Here is a 26,392-nt window from a genome sequence, read left to right as displayed (position 1 = left end):
AATGGATGACTATGATCTGATCCAGCGAAAAAGGTATTTGAGGCAGTAGTAGAACGAAAAAAGCGTAAAAATTTACCGTTTCTCCGGTGGAGTGATCAACTTGAGAGAGCACTAACCAGACTTAATGTGCTTTAATATTTAATAATATTTCTGATTATCTGTAATCTTAAAATAGAGATTAAAATATTTGCTAAAAAAATATTAATTTCTTTTATATCTTTAATTTTTTTGAAAAATTTTTAATCCAAAACAAGTCAGAAAAAGTTAATCCTTAGAAAGAGTTTAGTTTCTTCATTTTTGCAGATTTAATTTTAATATGCAATGGCATTTTGACTGATTGATTATTTAAAATTAAAAATATTTTAAAAATTAATACATTATATGTCTTATGTATAATAGAAAAAGGAGAAGTGATTAGTAATGAGTGATATTGAATAATTTTCGCATTATTTTAGATACGTTTTTAACGCAAATTTTACCAATAAATATTCTTTTGTCTTTATCTCGTTTATAAAAAACTCATTTAAAATTAAATATTTTTTGTTGTATTATTTTAAGACTTAAATATTAAATTTTTATCCTAATTAAAAATGTAGAAGTTTTAATATCTAAAATTTTTTTTAGTGTATACATTTAATTTAATGCATGTGTTTCATATGTGTTTGTTGTTTTTTTTTGTTTTATTTTTGTTGTTTTATTTTTGTTCAGTAATAATAGACAGCGTAGCATAGGAAGACGTCAATACCTGCATAAGACATTTTAGCCATATATTCATATAAATATCTTTATATATATATATGTATGTAAAATATTATTATTTTTTATTATTTTTTTTTAATAATTTTTTAATAAAAAATTCTTATTATAAATAAGTTTATATTTTTTTATTATATTTTATGTTTATTTTTTTTCTTCTTTTGTTTTGGGTTGTTTATTATATAAGGATTGGTTTATCCTTAATATCTTGTAATATATAAACTAATTACTTTATTTAACAACCATTTCAAATTTATTATTTATGTTTATATTTTGGTTTTATTTGATTTATTTTGTTTTTGTTTTCAATTTTGCTATAGGAAAAATGTTTCGCAGGTCTTTAATACATATATATAATATTCATTAAAAATATTTTGAAAAAATGTGTTTTTTTTTTTTTTTAACTATTTAAGACTAATCTTAGACAATTTATTTGTAAAAAGTTTTTTTATTACATTTGTATTATTTTATTATATTAATATATATATGTGGTTTCTTTTTATGTTTAAGTTAACATTTACTTAAATTTATATATTTTCGTATTTGAAGCATTTGCGTTAATTTATTTAATTAGACACTTAAAGCATGTAAAAATAAGTTGAAGTATATCAATTCGCACTATATTTAAACATGATTTCTTTTTCAATACTATTCTTACTTTTTCAAAATTTTTACATTCTCTTATGTTTATTTCATGGAACTCATATATTATTTATATATATATATAAATATTATTATTATTACCTAACTACTATACACTTTTACACAAACATACATAGTTTTACTTTTTTATAAAATATATTAATTTGACCATCATTTATTTTATTAAGGTTTTATTTTTAATGTATGTATAACAAAAATATATTTTTGTGAACTGCAAAGATATTTATTAAATTAAAAAATAATTATAATATATAATTATTAAAGATATGGAAGTTGGACACAAATGATTGGAGTTTCGAAATTTTTTAACATAAAAAGGGTTCGTATTTTGTAAGTAAGTTGGAAAGAGACAAAACATAATAAGTACCACTTCGGTTGGCAACACTGTCATACAAACGAATGAATGACAAATAAACATAGCCTTGATGTTTTGAAGTTTTTTTTTATATCAAATTTTATATATATTAAAAATACACTTAAAAAAACATACACCATAAATATAAATTTTAAAAATATATAAATTGAAATTATTAAACTTAATTAATATATAGGTAGATATAATAACAATAAATTTTTTGACAATTGTCAGATAATTTTTGAACGTATTTTTAAAATTATTCAAAGTAGAAAAGTTCATAGTTTTAGCAAATCTGAATTGTGACGTGTTTAAAAGCTTTTAGTGAAGTTAAGTTAAACGAGCCAACAGGGTTGTTATTTTGTATCTCTGTTTTAAAGTAGTTTTGTTATATGTTTACAAAAGATTACATATAACGCAAAAATGTAATAAATTTATGTAATAGTAATAAAGGAAAATAATAAAAATAATGACTGAAAAAATAAAATATATAACAATATCAAAATGAAAATAACGAACAAGTAAAATAAGAAATAATTAATGAATAATATTAGAGATATAGCAATTCGAAATATTATTAAAATTTATATACATAAAACTAATTTTATTTTATATTTTATACTTATTTCAAGGGAAAACGATATTTAATGAACAGTAAATGTCTTTTTAAAATGGTCTCTTCATATTCATGAATAATTTTTAAACTCTTCATTTTAATGTTGAAAAATATGAAATAAATTGTAATATTATTTTGGAAATAAGTTCCAAAATATAAAAATAAACAAAAAATATAAATTCACGAAAAAAAAATTATAACTATAAAATTATAATTATATATAATTAGATGCTAATTTACAATATGTTTGGAACTTTTATGATGTGAGTATAATAATATATAATATAGTGAAATTAATAAAATTAAATGAAATACCTTTTAAATTTTTTTTTTGTTAAATTAATTAATGTTTTTTTATTGATAATCACTCAATTTACTAAGACCGTATATGGAAAATATATTTTTCATATGAATATCCAAAAATAAAATTAAATAAATCAAGTTTTTAAATTTTTGCGGAGCTTCAAGTCGTGTTTTTATATTTTTATATAATAACTTATATTATATAAAAACAAACTTAAGATTAAATAAAAAATTTCAGAGATGTTAACTTCGTAGACCGAAATATCTGTTATATTTAGTTAACAACTGTGATACTTTTTAATTTAAAATTTTTTTTTATATAATATAATTATTTATACAAAAATATAATTTTTAAAAAGTCTGCCTAAATAAAGCCCGACAAAATTTAAATACATAAATATTGAGATCGAAACTCTCTAATAAAATAAGTTTTAATAAAATAATGAAATAAATTTTTTTATTTATTATATTATTTTTATTTTATTACTTCTGTGATTTTTTAATGTTTATTATTAATTATAGCATTTGAATTAGACTGAAAATTATTTACTGACATAAATTATATAAATTTTGATGGCTTTAACTAAGAAAATTTTTAGAAAATGATACATATGTATAAAATATTAAATGCAGATATTTCAAATAATTAATTTTTGTTATAAATATTTTATTTTTGAATTTGTTAGATTTTATTAGACGATTTACAATATTTTATCATAATAGATTTATAACATTTTTATTTCGCCAGCTCATGGCGGCAGATGGTTAAAATAGTTTTAATCAACATTTTTTAAACTTTTTGTTTCAAATGTACTAGATACAAATTAATTTCAAATAGAATTTTATTCTAAACACTGATTGTAATTATAAGCTTCTTGGTTTTTATTTTGTTTATTTTATTATTTATTTATTTGTACATATACAACTATACTTTTGCTAATATTGTTTCAAATTACAACAATTAGTTTTGGGATTTAGTTTAACACTGCTAGGAATAATTAATTAGTTTTTTTTACAAAGACTTAATTACATATAGATGATATACATAATTTTTTTTAGAGGATTTTTGTTTTTTTTTTATATTTATATATATAAGTTAAAAACGTCATTTCATAAAGTGTAGCATTTACAAGTGAAAAGTACTTAAAACAAAATTTAATGCGTTTAAGGAAAGTGGCATTAAGAAAAAATTGTTTATATTAAAATTTTTTTCGAAGGTCTTTTGGAAATATTTAATAAATAAAAATTAAATATAAAAATATAAAAATGTGAGGCAAAAATTTTCCGCTTTAAACAGTTCAAAAATTATATTCAAATATCTGTGTTTCATTATGACTTTGATTCTAAAGTTCAAATTTGTAGTTGCCTGATTTATTTATTTTATCATTTGCTAAATATTGCATGTTACTGATATAACATACATTGTGACCGAAAGGTTTTCGGAAATTCTCATTTAAAATTCGCGCGCTGTATATTTTTCGATATTTTAAGTTTATGTAGTTTGGCAGCACTGTACTTAATTACTATGCCAAAATGAGCGCGATCTGTCGGACAGTTCGTTTACGGCAGCTGTTGAAACCAGTTCACCTCAGTAGTGCGTTGCGAAAAAAACAATGGAAAAAAATATTGAACAAAGAGTTTGCATCAAATTTTGTTTTTCGAACGAAATTTCGTGTGCAGAATCGTTGCGAATGCTACAAAAGGCTTATGGGGAATCAGTTTTATCGAAAACTCAAGTTTATGAGTGGTACAAAGCCTTTCAGGACTGTCGTACGACCGTCGAAGACATGCCGCGTTCTGGACGACCTTCGACCTCTACCACCGACGAAAACATTGAAAAGGCAAAGGAAATCGTGTTCAAAAATCCTCATGTGAGTGTTAGAGAGATAGCACGAGAGCTAGGCATCGGTCGTGAGATGGCTCGTTTGATTTTGGTGGACAATTTGTGTATGCGACGTGTCAACGCCCGGCTTGTTCCGATTCACCTCAATTTGTTCAACATTATCAACGATTTTAAGGCCAAACATTCAATAAATACCATCGAACAGCCACCGTATTCACCTGATCTTGCACCGTGTGACTTTTTCCTGTTTCCCAACCTCAAATTACCACTCAGAGGAACGCGTTTTGAATCCATAGAAGACGTAAAACAGAATTCGCAGAGGGAACTCAAAGCCATACCGGAAAGCGCCTATAAAAATGTTTTGATGATTGGAAGAACGTTGGCATTTGTGTTATCGCTTCTAATGAGCTGATATTTTGAAGGAGATAAAATAAATATTGATGAAGGTTAAGAATTTTGCGTTTTATTTAAAATTTCCCGAAAACTTTTCGGTCACAATGTATTTTGCAATTCCAAAATATTTTACTTATAAATAATATTGAAATTCCATACATTATATTGAATAAATTTCTTTTAAATTTTGTTGAGAAATCAATTTATATATCAATTTGATATTCAAAATTTCCAAATAATTGAGTTTATTGTTGTATCAATATTTCTCTATTATGATATGCAAATTAACCAAAACTGAATACATCTTGAAAACAAACAATTATCTTTCCACAAAATAAAGTTTTGTTGCCAATGTCCTTTAAAATTTTCTCTAAATCACTTTTAGGAGATTTCAATTTTGTAGACAAAAATTTGCACATATATTTTTGTAAAATTATTATTAAGTATTGCAATTTATTTGTTTACATAAATACAAATCAATTATTTTGTATGCATAATGTTCTGTTGAGGTTGAAAAATGTTTAATATTTTTATTTCCTCTGCAAAATTTTATATCTTATGCATTTCTTTATTATTTAAATTCAATGATTTGCAATAAATTGCAATTTTCAAAATAACAAAAATGTCCAAACTATTTTCCCATTAATTAATAAAATCATAATTGCTAAGTACTTTCCTCTTGTTATTAATCCGCCATTTTGTGTTTAAATACTTTTCATGCAGTTCTACTCCTTCTGCGTCCCTATTATACAATTACTTGTACATATTTACAAATATAAGCAACACAAATTTCCGCTCAGTTTACTTATTTGTAGTTAATAAAAAATTATTGTTTTATGTTCACTCGAAAAGCAGAGCAGCAAACTTTTCCCATCATTTTTATCGCGTCTTAAGCTCCTTGCGATATCCTTGCGATATCGTTGCGTTATCGTTGCGATATCCTTGCGATATTCTTGCCCATTAATAATTTTACCATTCGTACTAAAATTTTCCTAAAGCATTAAATTTATCCCATTTCATTTTATGTGATAATTAATTACATAGTTTTTTTTTCTTTTTATCTTACAGTCAATTTTATTCACTTACTCTCTATCCTTTACAATTTTTATACATGCTTTTTTCTATATTTATACTCTTTACTTTCTGATTTATATATAAATAGTTCTTTTTTAGTGTCTCTTTGTATATTTTGTGTTTACGCAAATATACATAAATATGTATATATACTAATATACTTATTCATATATTTAGATATATACATAAACAGGTATATAGATTTTCTTGTAGTACACCTCGGTACACTTTGGTTGGGTTTAACTGAATTCAGTTGCAGCTGGGAAATAATACATTATTTTACCTTTTCGTTTATCTAGTTTGCTCGGTGGGCAAATTTGGGCATGGTAACGCAACCCACGACTGCCTGACAAGTTTGTTTTTAGTGTTGCCGGACTCTTAGCAGAAGAATAAATGCGAAAGGTAGTGTCCAAATGCATTTCATCTCAAAAGCTTGTAAACTTTGTTTCGCAGCAGCTGAAGCCGCTGCACCATTACCAAGTGCAGCCATGCCAACGCTGGATGGCGTAGTGGAAGTTGAGGAAATTTCCTGTCTTTCAACTTCAACTGAAATAAAAAAGAAGCATATTTAACATTTTAAATATTTCTCATAATATTTTTTTAAATAAATAAATTTATTTATTTATAGTTGAATTTAAATTCAACTAATTAAAAATAATAAGAAAATTTTGTTGTTACAATTCACTACTGTTCGATAAAAATTTCTCTATTGTAAGTAATAGTTTATATTAATTAGTAATTTAGTTTCTTTCTTCAAAACGGACGTTAATAATAAATTGAAAAATGTATTATTAATAAAATTATTTTCTTAATTTAAAATTAGAAATTGTATTATGTAGTTGTAGTTGACAACAACCGCGTTATTGACCAGCTACTTCCCGCGAAAAAAAATTTAGAAAAAGTTTTAAATAAATACTTTTCGATATAATTCATCAAATACTATAAGTTAAATTAATTTTAATATCAGTTGTATAGCCAGAAATTTACTTTGACTGAGACTTTCATATTATTTTAGTAATTAAACAAAAAGTTTATTCATTAATATTGAATATACATACTTATGTATAAATTAGTTCTTCGATGAGTTCCGTAGAGGTTACCTCTCAGGCTACCAACTGAATCTTTCTTCAATTTTTTCACTTTTTATTGTATTTATTAGAGAACTCATTTTTATTTACATTTTATTAATGGATTATTTACATTTTAATTCATTAATTATTAGTTTACAAGTTGTTTTGTTGTGGATATAATGAGGACTCTTATTCAGTTAACTATTCTGACAATGCTCGAAATTGGGACATATTAGAAATAATAGAAATATGAAATATTTAATATGGAAGAATAAGAATAACTCTAGCAAGAAATTTTCTAATGCTTTTTAAAAATAAAATAATACCTGATGAAGAAAATATCATAAACTCTGTTCATATTCAGAGCACCAAAATCATACTAGCTATACCAGGTGAATTCCTAATTACCCATCTTCACAACAAGTGGCAACGCCAGAACTAAATTAATTATATTTTGTATACTTAGCAAATTTTAAAGAACTGTAAAAGTTTCGATTCCATCAGATATTTGGTTAGCTTTTTGCAAATAATTTAAATACTTCACCAGGGTGATTAAATTCTCTAAATGAAAGGAACGAACAATTATGCAAGCAAATTGAAAATGGATTCTGTTTACAACAATCTGGCAACAAACATCGATCCTGGTCACAGAGTCTACCGCTAACACCATTCTAATGCTTGCGCCAAAATTCCTCCCCCTCCACTATCCCAATTCTACCCACACTACGACTATTCTTTCTGGCTTAAATAAATCTAGTTTACTGGATATTAACCCTCTCCCTCATATCTCTCTCTTCCCTGAGTACTGGAAAGAAGTTTCCACATTGCTGTGGAAATCTTCTCAATTCATTCCTAAGAGCTGGTTTAAGTGGGCTGAAGTCCTGCACTATAGGTTTTGAACTGGAACTGAATTGGTTAGGTTTAATAAGAGTTTTAGCAGAAATTGAAATTCAGATTTTAAGTTATAGTTTTTATTTAATTCCAACTTATATTAACCATTTTTAATCTTCAGATATTGAACTGGATTTGATAAGTTTAATAAGATTATTAGCAGGGATTGTAATTTTATGTCTCTAATTTATAAGAAAATAATGCATACAATTTTGAATCTTATATTTGATTTTAAATTAAGTAACTAAAATGTACGTATGGATAAGTACTCATGATTCATTTCATGCAAGACATAAAAATTACAATTCTTATTAATTTTAGTTGGAAATGACTGTAAAAGCGTCTACGTTTTAGATGCTAATTAAATTTATTTTAATAAAGTTTTTAACGCAATATATGACTAAAAGGAATGAGAGATATTACTGTAAGATTAATTATATTTTCAATCTTATTCTTAATTTGAAATTGATTGAAAATGTATGATTCATTTGATGCAACCCTTAAAAATTACATTTCGAAAGAGAGTCCATTAATGGATTTTATGGCAATATTAACTCTACCAATGGATTTGTTATTAGGCGAAATTTTTGAATATGAATATTTGGATCCACAAAAATTAATTGCTGGTGTGGTTTTTGTTCAAGAGTTTTGGTAACTTTTATATGTGTACATATATATGTAAATATGTATATATTATTTGAGTGGGAACTGACAAATGACTGCTTATTTCGACTACACAGATGTGAGTACACATATTGGCAAATTTTTAGTTAGAAATTAATTGACTCAAAGACTACACACTGATGAGTCTACTACCTCATCTTTTTTTTAGTTATATTTAAAAAATGTGTTGAGTTTAGAATGCAATTAAAACCATTCATGTGAAATAATATGAAATTTATTTATTATTTATTTCAAATAATAAGTAAACAATATACATTTACGTCACATTTTATATAGCCCAAGACCTTGTAACATCTGTGAAAACTATAATTTCTAAAAGCAGTTGCCCAAATATTTAAACAAAGCACTTTTGTTTAATTATTGGTTTAAACTTTGTCATAAAATCTTGCTTAAGTGTTTTATCTAAGAAAAATTCATAAGTAATAAAATATTTAAAAAAGTTTTAAATTAACAATATTTTACATTATTTTATATGTTGTAATAATATATAATATTAATATATTATATTATTTTATATCTATTTTAAAATATATTATTACTATACTATTTTTGTTAATGCAGTTATATATAAATTTTGTTGAAAATAAAATAAGTTACCTTCATATTAAATTATAATTATTAAGAATATATTTATATATATCATTTATTGAAATAGTTTTGTTCCTCGTAGGTGATAAAATTTCAGAAAGTTTTTCAGTGGTTGGGTCAGTTAGACATTCTCCCTAATTGAGCTAATCACTAAAATCGCATATATTCATTGAATGAACCCACTGCTAGATATGGCGTCATAACTTAATATGATTTATTTAGGAAATCTAATTGATAAATATATAATATTATTGATAGTAGTATTGATAGTAGTTGTGCAATTATAAACTATATGAAATTATTACAAATAAGACAAATAGTACTCGTTTAAGCATTAATTAAATTTATCTTTTCCAAATAAAATTAAATTGCAGATTAACTACATAATTAATTCAAACACTTTTCTTCAAATAATAGTACATCACTTATAACTTATTTATGTAGATTGATATATCATCTATATATAATTATATAATTATATAGTATATTATCTATAAATGGTATAGGTTGGATAACAAAGTTTAGGATGCACCAAAGTTCACTTAAGAATAAATAATGGCATGTTGTTATAACTCAAGTGACCTACTCTAAACCCAGAAGGGGGCACAATAGACTCAATGGTCGCAACGCCGCATCCCCTAACAATAATAACAATATACCCATCCGTACCTTAGAAGTACCTCAAAAATAGAAGTCTCAAATATCTAGTATACTGCCAGCAACGCTTAAAAAAACTTTGATCTTAAAATATCTGTTTAATTATTTAAATAGATATTATTGTTTTATTGTTTTAAACTTATATAATTTTTATATTCATTTTCTTTAATACTATACATACTGCCATTTGGCTATATATAATATAAAAAACACTTTCCTCAAAAATATATGAATTTCTGCTTTTTCCCGTGTTTGATATTTATTAAAATTTATTATTTATTTTGAAATAATATTAGCACAATTGGCAAATTTTTTTCTTATAATAAAGAAATTGTTATTAACATTTACTATTAAAACATAGAAAAAACGATCAAATTATTTATTTAATTATTTGGTTCTGTTAATCTACTTGTTTTATTTTCAAAAATATTAATTTTAACACATTTTTTAACATATTTTCCTTAACCAATTCTATAAAAGACGTAAAAACACGATTTTTTAAAATAGTCGCCCACAACTTCTTTCTGGAACTCAAAGTAAAATGTTTTTACTGAAATTATTACCAATATTCGTATTTGGAATTCTACATCTGCACTCTGCAGAATCTCAGTCTCAAAAGGTGGAAGCAAAAATCATCGGTGGAACATTCACAACAATAAACAAATATCCATATTTAGTGCAATTACTGCGTGATGGACAATTTATTGGAGCAGGTGCTCTCATATCAACCACTTTAGTGTGCACAGCCGCTCATGCTGTTGCAGGATATACTGTGATGCATTTTGAAATACTTGCTGGCTCCACATTTATGGCTGAAGGAGGCGTTCGAAGAAATGTTCAAGCAATTGCTAGACCAACTACATATGATCCTATTAACTTTAATATGGATATTGCAATTATGAAATTAGTGTCTCCTGTCTCTGGTACTAATATTGGTACTATCCCAATTGGTACATCCGGTGTACCTCTAGGAATATTTATTACAGTTGCCGGTTGGGGTACAACAGAGTTTGGTTTTCCGTCATATCAACTAATGGATGTTAGTGTGCAAACAATTACTAAACCAGAATGCAAGAAGTACCTAAATGTATCATCAACAGCATTTTGTGCTTATACTCCTAATAAAGATTCATGTTTTGGAGATTCTGGTGGACCTGCCGTTTACAATAACAAAATTGTTGGCATTGTTTCCTTTGGCAAGGGATGCGGACAAGTACCTGGTGCTTATACAAGTACAACAGCTGCTAAGAATTTCATAGAAAAGGCCATAAAACGTTTGTCATAAACTATGAAAACCCAATAAATATGTTGGAGAGCAGAAATGATTTATTCAAATTATTTTAGAAAGATAAGCTCACAATCCGATATTAACTGTGTTAAAACATTAGAATAATTTTTGAATTTATATCTGTCATTTAAAGATTTTATAGAAAATAATTGGAAAGACTGTCAATAAAGAATTGATTAAAATTTGTTTATAAATTATAAATAAACATGTATTAAATTCAAATTAAAAAAAAAAAACAAAAATTAATAGTTACACTTGTTTAAATAAATTGGAATTTTATACAATTTTTTTTTAGAAGGCTGATTTAAACAGTAATTCGCATATTGATTAAATATATATCATTTTGTTTAAAAAGATTATTTAAGTTAATTTTTAAAATATTTTTTATAATAGCATAAACTTAAAACTGATTTCAAATATATATTTTATTTTTTAAAAGATGATTTTGAATCATCTTTTATCCAAAAATGGGCACTGATACATGGAATGGAGTATAGTTTTACCCGCAGAGCAAAAGTCACACCATCTTATATTGATGTAAATTTATTTTTACACCAATATAACTTTTATTAATTCATAAGAAATTAATGATATTGACATTATGATGGCAATATCTGCCTTGTAAGAAAAAAAAAATATATAAGTTTAGTTTTAGAAAAAAAATTTTTTTTTGAAATGACATTCTTGGAATACTGCTGCGCTTTCCATTATATTGAAAAATAATATATGCTCGATTGTTCAATAGGTTCACCAATAGGTTCATCATATATTCGTCTGCAATAATATTAAAGCTGGATATTTTTTTGTGAATCAATTTATTTTTTTTTTATCAGAAATTTTTATCAGAAATAAAAATTCATGTGGAAATTGTTAATGATGTGGATAAAACTATTACTTTTGAACCCATAGCATCTAAGGGGTCTTATATGTTTAGAATTGTTTGCTGTATGTAGTACTTAGTATAGTATATAATGCAGTATATATTTATAAGTATTTCCATAATTATATTATTATTATATTATTACATACTATAAGAAATATGTAACATGGCAACTCGGATTTGTTAAGTTCGATTATCACCATATATCACGTAAATTTGAAGAGAATAAATGAGAGATTACATAAATGATAAACAATAGATAGTAATAGTTCGTTTCAATTCAATTCTGAGAAGCTCGACCATATAAATAAGAATTGTCTTAAAGCTCAAAGTTTATGAGGTACCTCAAGTAGAAAAAATTTTCATTTTTTGTTAAAGTGGAAATGGCTTTATTCTTTACACAAATGAATATTACTTCTATTTTATATCGTTATTTGTTGAGGTGTTGAGGTGAGAAATTTTGTAACTGCTTTCCTCCTCATCTTAAATTAAAGTAATAGCTTTAAAAATAGAAATAGACAAACTCAAAACTTGACTTTCAATTCGTTGAACTTGCGTTTCCAAATAAAGCTGTAGTTTATAAGCTCGTTTTAATTTAAAGCACGGCAATAACTTTGGTTAATGTCACTAATTAAATAAAAAACAAAGGACAGAAAACCTGTAACTAGAGCACTGAAAACTTATGGAAAAACTAAATTAATCATCGCAACTAATTTCTCAGGCATGAGTTCTAAGCCTGGTACTTGTAGCCCAAACAAATTATATACGGACTACAAACTAATTAAAACTAATTAAATTAATAAACTAATTAAAAATTTGATTATTTCCTAAGACCACTGATGACGAGTATGGCTTTGTATGGTCAGTCAAATTTCAATAAAATTAAATAAATTTTTGCACTTGTCTTTTCTTTGCTATGCGAATCCCTCTAAATTATATTACTTTTATTATTTTTGTCATTATTTCTTGAACTAAATAATTTCGCAATAACTCCTCTCTTTACAAAAATGAATATTATTTTTATTATTTCATTTCATTTTTTGTTAAGGTGAGTTATTTTGCAACTGCATCTTCCTTTACACAAAATAATAATATTAGTTTTATTATTCTTATCATTGGTTTTAAATAAACTAAAACAAGCTCTTAACAAAATATTTGATTGACTATTATTACTGAAATTTCTCTTATTTCTTTTAATTGAATCAAATTCAAAATATAAATGACAGAATATTAAGATTGACACTACAATTACTCCTAACGCCAATTAATTCACTTTCTTGCTCATATCTACATAATCCCTTACTTAAATAATCAATTAGAAATGAAATAAAATCGTTTTTACGTAAAACCGAAATCGTTTTTGCAAATTATTCACATATTAAATGAATTTTCATCATCTCTGTTTGCAGTAAAACTTTAATTTTCCAAAAAAAAAAAAATGAAAAAAAAAGAAAGAAGAAAATAAGAATTTCTTTTCCATTCACAAATTAAATCCCAAAACAAAAATGTCAACAAAGTAAACAAGGATTAGAAACTTAGGGAAAGCAAAAGGACTCTGCACGAAAGACAATCTCCGAACAAACTTATGTACGAGCATGTCTTCTGTTGCAAAGGATATATGCGAAACATTTGTCAGTTACATTGACAATCCTAATATCCTTTTCCAAGTTTGGGAAGTTTAGGCTGCGAAAGGTCAAACAAATCGAATGACTTTCTTGGCTTTTTATGGATTTAGTTACAATTGATTTGTTTTCGGTTCGTGTGCGTACTCCGTAGGTTAAGGTAAATCAAAACTTACAATGCCACTTATGAGATTCGGGTGGCTCAGACGAAAGAGGATTGCGGCAAATAAAAACAGAAATGCGAAACAAATAAGGCAATGCTGACAGATCATTTGCTGAATAATTAAAGCATTAAAGTATCTGGATCCTTGTAATTTATTGCAACTTTCCGAAAGTGTGTGCGTAAATTCAAATTAGTTTTTATTATAGCTGAAATGGAGCACATAAAATGTTAATGGAAAATAATTATAAGTCATGCCTTTGCCAAAATATTTCACTAACGAATATTTTATTAACGAACTATAATTTATGGCTTTGTCAACTTTTTACTCATTTTATAATCCATTAATATTGGCGTTTACAATCTGCCATTAAAATATTATATATGCATATATTTTTATATTTATATACATACTTAAACGGTATGTATCGTTGGAAGAGAAAGAAAAAAATTTTTTTTTATGAAAATCTGTAGGTGCCAACACCAACACCAACGCCAACGCAAAGAAAACAAAATAACTTCATTACAATTTATGAATCATTTATGTGTGCCTCTCCAAACCTCATTTTGAAAGAAAAACTCTTCATATAAAATAAAAGCGGAATTAATGTGTATTCTCATTTTACTGGAAATGTTCTTAAAATAAATCAAGTTCCTTGCAAGGATCTGAGAAGCACGTTTCGAGCCATGTGAACAAATTTAGTATGACCAAGCAAGAAGGATTAACCACAGTATTGCCATCCGGTTCATATACTCGTATTTGTGTCACGTGTAAGGTAAGAGCAATAAAATAAAATATATGTTAAAAATATGTTGAGATATTCTTTAAATAAAAACCCATTAAATCTGCACAAGCCATCAGATGTGGGATAATAAATACTTCGTTGAAGAATAGAGAATGAAAAAAGTAAAAATTTTAATGTGAAGAGCTTCGTAATGCGATTCCTCTACGATATGTCACTAAATCCTATCTTAAAGATAATTTTTACAGTATTATGTTGTATATAAGGAGTCATTGAAAAGAAAGCACATACCAATGGAAATAATTTTTGATAATAAAATTTGAGATATTTTAGCTAAAATAGGAATCAAATAAATTTAAAGTTTTTTATATTAATATAAAATTAAATAAATCGGATTTTAATAAAATAGTTGCCAAAACAAATATTTAAAAATTCTGGATAATATAAAAATCTTATATAATTATATTATATATTATTATATATGTTATTTAATATATATCTAATATTATATAAAACGTTCAAGATTTTTGTTATCTCAACTTAAAAATGCTATCAAAACGAACTACTTGTTTTATAGATAGAGTTCCCTCTAGGACTAAGTACGACGTTGTGAAATAAGTGTTCAAGATGACATCTCTTGGTAGACTTACCATTCAAGAGTCATATTCTTCAAGATAATATAGAGACATTTGTATATTACATCTATTTTCTAAATTTCCATTTGAAGAATAGAGTGTTGAAACCTCTTGGCCAACTAAATGGTCTTGCGCTAGTACTAAAAATTGGTTTAATATTAGATAAAGTTACTTTAATTCGGTTGCTATTAATTGATGCCAGTTAACTCATGATTACGATCTCTTTGTTGAACACCACGGATCTCATATGGCAATGTGAACGATCCACTTGCACCCTTAATGAGTAATTTAAAAAAAGGATATGTATGACTTGTGAACATCGGGTCATAAAAGAAATCCATTTGCAATTAAAAAAAAAGTAATCAACGATGGTTGAAGGGCTTGGTTTCATACTTTATGATATGTCTGTTGTTAGTTCGCAAACTGAGAAGCATTTATGAAGCTTCAAAAGCTGTTATATGTAACGGATAGTGAAGACACACTCATACTCGGTAGTCGGTTTACAATAGAATTGTAATAGAGTTTAATTGATGTTTCATAAACAAGAGCAGTTGAAATATTAGCTGAATACCAATTATATTTATGAAAATTCATAACAACTTCACTATTGTGTAATCAATGGTGTATTAAGATAAGCGAACCATAATTATATAGGAAAATGTTTAAATCGATATTGGAAAGTCTGCTAGTCTATTTGTTATACGTGCTGAATTTAACATTATTAGCCTATTTCATGTTTATTCTATATCGTCTTGATGGTCCTCATGCTTTTAGAGTATGAACAACATTTATTTGTGTCTCAGTGTAGTGTCCCTCTACAATCACTTAAGTGAACTTTCGCGAGTAATGTTGTCAGTCCAATCTAACTTAATTGATAATAAATCATGTTTGATAAGATGTTTTTTTATTTGAAATTATATTGAATCTCAGTGAAGGACTTCATAGCACACAAAACTTAAGTGCTCATTATACCTAAGTGCTCAAAATACTTAAGTGTTCAAAATACTTAAGTACTAAAATACTTAAGTTTAAATAATTTACTAATTGTATTAAATGAATAATTTCATAAGATTTGGAAGTATGAATTATTTTGACAAGACTACCCAAAATTGTTGTTAAAATCAATTATGAAAAAATAAACTATTTCTTTAATAAAATCTATTATTTGAATATAGAGGTTTTCTTTTTGCCAAACAGTGAGTCAACAACAATTTTTTTTATTTAATACAATTTTTTGGTTGTTCAAACATTTTACCCAACAAGTTTGGTTAGTTAATTTTGGTTTTGGTTGAACATCGGTTTTCTTAATATTCTTTCCCATATTTGAATATTTTTCCCAATTTTATTAACTGAACTTAAAAAAATGTCTTTTAGATTAACTGAAACCTATTGCTAGACGAAAGATTCTAAATGACTTTTTTTCATATAATTGATAATACGAGTATTAAAGCTTTTCTCAGTGATTATATTTATGTTTTTAATAAAGTTTTATGTCACATCCTTTTCTTTCATGACAATAGCTGATAAATATTTTACAGTTTAAGGCACACAACTCCATATGCACCAAAGCGTTGCAATCCGAAAATATGGAAGCTGCAGTTATGGCACAATGTTCCTTTGTGTGCTTGAAACGCTATTGCTTCATTGTATTGCAGTCATTAAAAAGTCATTAAATCTTAAGGAAAGTTAAGCGATAAAATAATGCATTTACTCAAACGAAAAGTGAACTTTAATAATGCCAACATCACTCATAAACGTAATAGTAGGTTACATATAAACTGACAACGTTCGAAATAATCATTTTAATTTATCATCAGTTGTTACTCGCATTCCACGGTAATAACTTTGGAATGACTACTTCGAATTGCCAAAACTCTTACAATGAAAACATTTCTGTAATGGTACCAACTACCACATCACAATAACAATAACGAAAACAACAATGAACCGTTTGTATTGCTACTTACCTTTTACAGAGAATGTTTTGAAATCGGCATACTGTTCGCCCTGCCCCACTGTGTTTGGAATTGTGGACGCACATGTAATTTCCATGCGTCCGTTACTACCGATATGCTGCTCTGTCAGTTCAATATTCAGTTGACTGATGGAGAACATGCCCTTTTCCTGTGTTGCGGCGGTTACAGCTGCAGCAGCTGCAACCACTCCACTACTACCACCCGGATGCAACAGGGGCCGACCATAACCAGCAGCCAATTGACTCATGGGACCTGCATGCGCTGGTATGCCAAGTTCGTTGTTCAAATTTGGTGGCTGTGGACCGAAACCGCCATTGTTGAGGGTGCTGCGCAGTATGCCGAGAGCATTTTCATTGATGTGTCTTCGGTACTTGCGATTTGATGAGTTTCTGCAATTTCGAAATAAGGAAAGTTATAAAAATGCTTGTAAAAACTTTTTCAATGATAATACTTAAAGAATATATCGAGAGTACATAAATAGTTTACTGTAGTAATCGGGTGAAAAGGAGCGATTGTATTCAGTCTTACAGCATCTACTAAAACTTTATCGTGTCTATTATGAATGCATTGTTAAACTTAAGCACAAACTAACTTGAAATGACAAGAGATAATCGACACGCAGTTTTAATAAAAATATTCAAGCACTTCTGGGGAACGTGGATACATAATTCTGAGTATATGCCATGGTGTAGTCAAATGATATTAACACAAATGTGTAAAAAAAGAAAATTGGAAAACTCAAACGCCCCGATGAACGCAGAGGTTTCAACCAATAGTAGATGTAGATTATTTCAGTAAGTTATTGTTTTAATTTTTAAAAAAAATTTTATTTATAATTTAATATTTTTAATAATTTTGCTGTTATTGAGTTTGTTGCTATATATTCTAAAAATTTGCATTATGTCAGTACTCAAAGGCTAACTATGGACTACAGTCGAAATATCAGTGCAAAAATAAATTTTTTTAAATAATTTAAAAAGTTGATAATTATTTGAAATTGACTAACTGAACAAAAAAAAATATTCTTTATTTAAAGTTTCATAATTTTAAATTAATGAAATTAAATTATTTGTAATAAATTTTTAAAGTAATATTTTCATATGCTTCGTATGCATTTATTAGTACTAAAACACAGTACGTCTTTGGATCAGTTGGCTAATGCCCACTAACTCAATTTTGGCAGGGTTCTAATTAACTCTTAGTACTTGCAATCTCAGAAGAGTGTTTTCGAATTATTAAATATAAAAAATAGTTCAAAGAGCAATAATGATGATTTTAGTTGTTGCAATTCAGCACTGTTCGAAATATCTGTATTAAATACAATAGTTTCTATTAAGTACAATAATAACTACCATCATAACTGAAGTTAAAATTTTATTTAATTTAAGATGAATTTAAGATAATATACAAATTTAGTATGCATCATTTACAACTTACGGTACAACTGAAGAGGTAGTGTCTGCCTAGTACAGGGCACTCGCTGAATATCTATTCTGAACGTTCAATATCCATTTAAAAGTAGTCTTTAAAGAAATGAGTCCTGCAAAACTATTCCCCTCTGATTACTCTGTATTCCTAATAAATAACTAAAGCATTACTAAATTTTGTCACTTTATTAATTTAATTTTGTTAAACTCTTTATCACGCCTGGAACCCCACATAATCACTGCTGTGTATGTGTTGACTTCCTTAATATGCAAAATATATTATGTGAAAAATATTTGCCTACGCCTCTTTTAGCCAAATCAAATTTCAAACCAACAAATAACGAATATAACCGACATCAACATAAATATCCACAAGAGAAAGTTTGGCTGGATTGGTAACACCTTATGAAAGCCGTTAAGTGAAGTTTGTTTTCAAGCCCTTACATATAATCCGCAAGGCAGTAGAAGAAGGGGAAGACCTGAGATTATCTGGCGTAGATCTACAGTATGTGAAGTCAATAGCCAATCTACTCACCTTGGCAGATCATACATCAATATTGTTGAGCTCAGGGAAGTGGTAGAAAGAAGGTAAAGATGGAGGCAATTTGTGGATCGCTTATACCCAGTATAGAGGCAGCTTGGAATCATGTGACGCCAAGCAAGACTTAATAATAATAATGATAATAATAATAATTATTATTAAAGTTAATTTATTCAAAAATATTTATTCAATTAAAAAAACCGCGGTATTACTGAACTGATTTTTCAGTGCGCCGTTTTGGAAGGTGCTGATATTGAAGACTTCAACAACAATATGGTTAATTCTATTAAGATTGATAGACCCTTGCCCTTCCCAACTCTCAAGTAAAGAATTAGTCCCATTTTGGTTCTAACCCTAATAACCATGTAGACCCCAACCCTTCCCAAATGCCACTCCACTTGCTTAAAGTAAAGCCCTAGGCAGTATTAGATAAAAATTTATTTATTTTTTTATTTATAAATTTCTATGGAACATACTTCCTTTCAAACCGCAAAGATTGTGATTTTAAAACTTTTCATTTGTGTGGCAACTTCTTCTATCAACACTATTTCTAAACACTTTCCCTATCTCTCAATAAAATTTTGAACTTCAATAATAATTTTTATGTTCAAATGAACCCCGAAATTAAAAAGTGTATAATTTTATATACATATATATAAAAATATATAGTAAATAAAAAAGTTACAAACTTGATATTTGCTAATTCATGGCATTTTCTTAATCTAATCGAAGCGGTAACTTTTTAATGCATATTTTATTATTGTTTTATGACTTACAAGCACCAATAAAAGCGAAAGTTACTTTATTATTTATGGGCTTCTCAACACTTCGGTAATAGGTACGAGTGAGTGTACGTGAAAGGATAACCGTATGCTTATTACCATACGAACATGTGCCATTAAACTCCGGAGTAGCAGCGAAACGGCATTATTCACTCTCAGCGTCACTCATACGCCATGAATGCCAATATTCCCTGCCGACAGAGCGACAAAACGACAGAACTCAGTAAAAAGTTAAAAAATTATAAAAGCAACAAGTAAATAAAATTATTTGCAAATATTTGCATTTCATGATTGATGAGAAATATCGGATTTCGCATACATTTCGCGTGCATACATTTTGCAGCAAAAAAAAAAAGAAAAAAATCCTTTATGGTTTTTATATTGGACGAATTGATTCGGTAAAGCACGCAGACATGATACTCAGCCACGCCTAAGCCTTAATTTACATATGCATTTACATAAAAGCAAATATGTGAATACAAATTCTGTTTGTTTCTGACTTGGCACAAAATTTCATGGTGAATTAAACTGAGCTGATTTCATTCGAAATGTTAAAATATTTAATCTTTGATTGGGTTGTTATGATATTAGTAACCTACATTGAAATAATACTATTACTGACAATTTACATCATGCACCAAATGGACTCAAAAGGAATTATGAAAATTTTAATGTAATTACTTGATCAATTGGATACTATTCCTGCTCTTTCATGATTAACCATTTTGCAGTCACATTTTAAGCCTATTATTAATAACATATTGTAATAAAGAATTAACTTAAACTGAATGATTAAATGGGTTCACTACAAGTCTTTGTTTGTCTTTTAGAGATCTTCCAAAACCCTATTTTCACAAAATGAACAATTATGTAGAGTCATTGACGAAACAAATAAGTACTGTATTCAATTGCAGAATATATTAAATATATTATATCTATATTAAAGGTAGTTAACCTAAAAAATATATAATATATATAATACAAATTAAATATAATAAGTAAGCTTTTCAAAAACTGTCTTCAAATCAATAAAAGATCACTTTTGTTCACTATATTGCAGTTACCAAGATACTTTCATCTCTAATTCAATAATTCCTTATTCTGTTATTTCCTATTGACTTGTTTGTTAGAAGACAATTTTTACAAAGCAAATTATTCTTAGTTTTTGCACTGACACGCTTAAAGGTATTATTCTAGCCAATATTTTTAACAGTATATTGCATTCATCAGTTAAATTGTTTGCTGGGGAAAAAAATTCAGTCGATATCCTTTGTATGTACTAAGAAGAACAATACATGGCAGTTTAAAGTTCCTAAGCAAAATGCTTTGCTCTTTGAAAACTGATATTAATCAGACAAATTCCAATTTTGCTTAAATTTATTTTACATTATATCTCCCCTTTCAAGAAATTCCTAATCCAAATAGAATACAGAGAAATAATATGATATCAAGTACGAACAAAATTACGACAGAGCTTGTTGCTGAGAAGTTTTTGTTTTTTATAAGAATGGAGCATTGATGCACCGATATTAGTAATAGTAGTAGCAGTTGTAGAAAAAGTAGTAGAAGTAGTAGTTATAGCAGTGGTAGAAATAATAATAGTAGTAGTAGTAGTAATAGTGGAAGTAATAATAGTAGTAGTAATAGTAGTAGTAGTAGTAGTATTAGCAGCAGTCGTCATAGCAGTCGTAGTAGACGTAGTAGAAATAATAATAGTAGTAGTAGCCGTAGTAGTCATAGCAGTCGTAGTAGTCGTCGTAGACGTAGTAGAAGTAATAATAGTAGTAGTAGTCATAGTAGTCATACCAGTCGTAGTAGTCGTAGTAGACGTAGTAGAAGTAATAATAGTAGTAGTCATAGCAGTTGTAGTAGTCGTAGTGGACGTAGTAGTCGTAGTAGTTATAGCAGTCGTAACAGTCATAGCAGTCGTAGTAGTCGTAGTAGTCATAGCAGTCGTTGTAGTCATAGTTGTTATAGCAGTCGTATTAGTCGTAGTAGCAGCAATTGTATTAGTAATTGCACTAACTATTGTTCATTAAATTCGACATATTTATAAATTAAATATATGTGCGTTCCATAAAAATTAGATATCAAACTTCTTGGCTTATTTCAGAGCTATAAGCCACTTCCCAAGCACAATCTTCATGATATTTTTTTATGATCGATTACAACTTGAGACAACAACAATAAAGTATATAAGTAAATGGAGAAGATTCTTTGTAAGATAATGAAAACTACTCCGAGTCTCTTGTAACCACTGATGACGATATGGCGATATCTTTGAATAATACCCCAATATTAATCAAACATTTATACCAAATTATATTAAACTTATTTTTCATATTAAAAATATCAAAGTACCTCAAAGAATTTATTTTATTGTAGATTTTTATTATAAAACCGTATTGGTAGTATTAATTTTTGCTAATGTTTATTTGGTTTATTTCATTTTAAAATAATGAAAAATGTAAGCCTAATCGTATAAACTTTTACATGAAAATTATTGTAGAATTAGCATGTGGTTTAGGTTAATATTCCATTGGCAAAATAAAAGATTTAAGTTAATTATTGCCATCGACAGTAGAGATAAGCCATCATTTATGCTAAAAATAATTTTATATTACAATTTTATTTTATTTGCATGGAACCGCCTGAGCTGAATACAAATTTTTCAAAGTCATTGACGAACTCAGCAAACGTAACGTAACGACGTAACGCGTAACGACGCTAACATTTTGTGAAAAAGTAGTAGCCTGGCAACGTAACCGCCCACGTACGTTTATTTACGAACATGTTGCACTTGCGTTGGCGCTGGTTCTTTTGTGGAATTAGGGCCGCCTGCAGCATACCCTTCAACTGCATTGCTATCACGTCACTCATGTGCTTCCTGCATATAGCGTGGTTCATACATATGATACCAGACGATTCTCGTCACCTTGCTCACTGTACATTGTACACTGCTTCATTGCTCCAATGCTCCAATGCTTCATTGGCATTGCTTTTATGTGCGCTCGTATACACGTACAATAATTACGCCAGAGGGGCGCAAGAATCATCGTTTGCAAAAATACGACTTGTATCTTCATTACCAATGCAATATGGCTGCAAAATTACCTTTATTTATGCACACTTAGAAACTCACACCTACACATTCTCATGAATTACTAACGACAAACGCAGTTACAAACAAATATTTTCCAGCAAATAAAATTACAATAAAAATTTATTCGTTGAGACATTAAAGTAACTGATTACGTGGGAGACTTGGTGTGTCCTGATGTGCGCGTCCGGGATTGTTGCTAATGAAACTCAATTTTAGTCTCATTTTAACTTCAAGATTCGCTCAAAGCAAAAAAAATCATTTTTAATACTCATTTGGCATTTTGCAAGGATTTTTATTCTCACATTTTTTCTCATTTCAAATTTGTGAAATTTTTTCTTTTTTTTTTGTGTTAATTATGTTTTAATTTTAATTGCTCAATCCACTTTGTTGCATACCAGGTAGGATTTAAAAGAAATTAAATTCCTTCTTTAATTGGCAACACATGTAGTTTCTATAGGTGCATAACTGGAACTGAGGGTTCTAAAGTAGTTCAAAGAAAACTTTCATATCAGATGAGTTGCTTAAGAAAGTTTGACGTTTAGTTCACACATAAGTAAAATATCCTCTGCCATTCAAATAATCTGTGTTATTCAAAAGTGATTTCAGCTTTGAAAACTACAGTTGGTAATCCAAATGAATTAATTAAAGTTTTAAAGATAAAAATAAATAAAAAATAAATGTAATTCTATTTCCAATTATAATGGGAATTAGTTTAAGAATAAAGATGCACTGGATCTATTTGTGGAAAGTAGGATCAAGCACATACGGAACAGGCTTCTCGTAATGTATACTCTTACTGAAGAAGCAATAAAACTCTGAAAAGTAGGTTCTATACTACTTTCTATTGGCCCAACAGGGCTTAGAGATCTATTCTAATCCCAGAAGGGGGCACAATAGACCCGATGGTCGCAGTGCCTCATCCCCGAACAATAAAAATAATAATAATAAAATCAAACAAACCAAGATAAATATCTAATTAAATATTATATAAAGGGAAATAATATTAAAAAAAATTAAATTATAATAATAATGAAATATAAGAGTAATAGTCATTACTAGTTAATTCAATTATTTTATAACTGTGGTATATTATTTCGTTTAAATTTACCACAGCAAGTAAATTTTTCAGTGTATATTTACAAAGAATTGACAAATTACAACAAAACTTTAGTCAAGTACGATGTTGGATCAGTGGATTAATAAACGTTACTTAGCACTCAGAGCAGCACATAATTTAAATTTTAAATTAATTTAAAAATAAAATAAATAATTCCTATATATATGATAATGAAAAAATTATCTTTTGATATTACTTCCTTCTATCCTAATATACTTCTTGACCTGTCTTTAAAAATTATAGTGAAAAAATAGAATCAAATCAAAACCAACTATAAAAAACGTGCAGTTTTTTGATACATTAAACTTTTGCCTTAAAGATAATAATTATTTAATTTTCGAAACCAAATTGTAAACGGAAAGAAAAGGAATGCCAATGGGTTCACCAGATTCACGTATCATTGGTGATATCATTATGGAAGAATTATTAGATAAGAGTCTCGAAGTAATGTTCTCTAAACCCAGAATTATACCCACACCATGGATATGGAATAGTACGATAAGTTTGTGATAATAAAAGTAGATAAAATTTATAAAACTCTGAAGATATTAAATAACTTCCACAAAAATATTAAATTTATGATAGAAGAAGAAACAAATAATATGTTTCCTTACCTTGATAACAAATTGATTAGTCAGTCGATTAGTAAACGTGACTATGCACTCAGAGCAACACATAATTTAAATGATAAATTAATTTAAGACGGCATTTTCGCTAATTAAGGAGCACTCGTTCCTCGCTGTACTTCACCTAACCTACGAATTGTGTTACTTGATGCTGGGGACGTTAAGTAGATTTTAAGAAGGCTATAAATAGTATTAGTGCTAAATATGGACATGATAATCTCTTTTCTGACTAGATAATGATTTACATTATTACTCTTGTGTCCTCTATATCCTCGTTCTCATATAATACTATAATAATATTATTCCCGATCGAAACTTTATCGGTATTCTCGATAAAGTTCCGGGGTAGAGACGGTCTGACATACAATGGGACTGTTTTTAGGCCAAGCAAATCGGGCATACCACTATTACGACGACACAATGGCATATACGTTAGCTATTTTTCAACTTCCTCTCCGTAGAAAAAAAAAATTATTTTGCTAGGATTACGAATTGTATTAGTTGACGTTGACTGGTGTTTACTATTTAGCCAGTTATCTGCAAATTTCTTTTTATTCTGTTTACTAAGAACATTATGTCAGTAAATTTTAGAAAGACTACAAATATTTTCGGTGTTTATTAAGGATTTCATTACTCTTATACCCTCGATATTCTCATTTTCGTATACCACTATAATGTCATAGTAAGTAACATCCTTGTTTTCATATTATTTCTGATAAAATTTCTGGGTAGAAACGGTTTGTCACACAAATGGGATTATTTTTAATCCTTTTTAGTCCATCCATGACATAGTGACGACGCGTTAGGCATAATAGAATTTCCTCTCCACAGAAAAAATAAATATTAATATTATAGAACTTGTTGCGTGTAACTGATTGTTGCGTGTAACACTGCAAGGCTTACTACAGTTCTTTCTGGTCATTGGTGTATAGGAACCTACGCAGCAAAATTGCGCATTCCTCATAATCATCACTGCAGAAGTTATAGAAACCTGCAGAAAAAAAAAACCATAATACATTTTCTCTGTGAATGCCCGGCTTTGGTGTTCAGAAGATATAGGTTTTTAGGAGAATACTTCTTTAATGGTTTATCAGACGGTTTATCGCTGACGAAATTACCTAAATTCGGCGGGATGGATTTTGTCTCTACTCTTGCGAGGAATGCGATAGTAAAGCGGCGACAAATCACTAATTGAGGTACATGGAAGTTATCTAATGGCCTGCCACTGCAACCAACCAACCAACCATAATATTTACCAAAATCAACTAGAATTTAACAACGAAAGACGTCAATAAGTATAAATTTTGAGCTTATTCAACTATCTTACTGTACGTACGAGTATGATTAAGTAGTAAACTGAACTTAAATAATGTTGTAAAATATTAGTCTAATAATTTATAGTGAAGGCAAGTTGGTTGAGTAAAGTTAAAGTTCCTTCGATAGGCTAACACGTGTGCTGCTTTAGTGCTAAGTCCCATTAAAGGCATAAGGAATATATTTTCTCTCACTAGTCGTAAAATATTTTACAGCTTATAAACCGCACAAATTGAATAAAAACGGTAGGGCGAAGCTACGCAATGTACTTCGGCTCTTCTTAAT

At 27.9% G+C, this 26,392-nt stretch overlaps 1 protein-coding gene across 1 annotated transcript in view; it reads right to left on the bottom strand.

Moving 5' to 3' along the window:
* Positions 1 to 6,364: 6,364 nt before the first annotated feature.
* Positions 6,365 to 26,392, bottom strand: part of LOC119676088 — a 72,168-nt gene continuing 52,140 nt past the window's right edge. The window contains exons 9-10 of the mRNA XM_038087315.1: positions 17,189 to 17,586; positions 6,365 to 6,549 (exon numbers count right to left, since the gene is read on the bottom strand). Of these exons, the coding sequence (XP_037943243.1) occupies positions 6,365 to 6,549; positions 17,189 to 17,586 (583 nt within the window). The remainder of the gene's footprint in view (positions 6,550 to 17,188; positions 17,587 to 26,392) is intronic.

Source organism: Teleopsis dalmanni, chromosome 2, assembly GCF_002237135.1.
Source record: "Teleopsis dalmanni isolate 2A chromosome 2, ASM223713v2, whole genome shotgun sequence".
Classification (NCBI taxonomy): domain Eukaryota; kingdom Metazoa; phylum Arthropoda; class Insecta; order Diptera; family Diopsidae; genus Teleopsis; species Teleopsis dalmanni.
The sequence above is the reverse complement of the archived record's forward strand: the minus strand, read 5'-3'. Positions and strand labels throughout refer to the sequence as shown.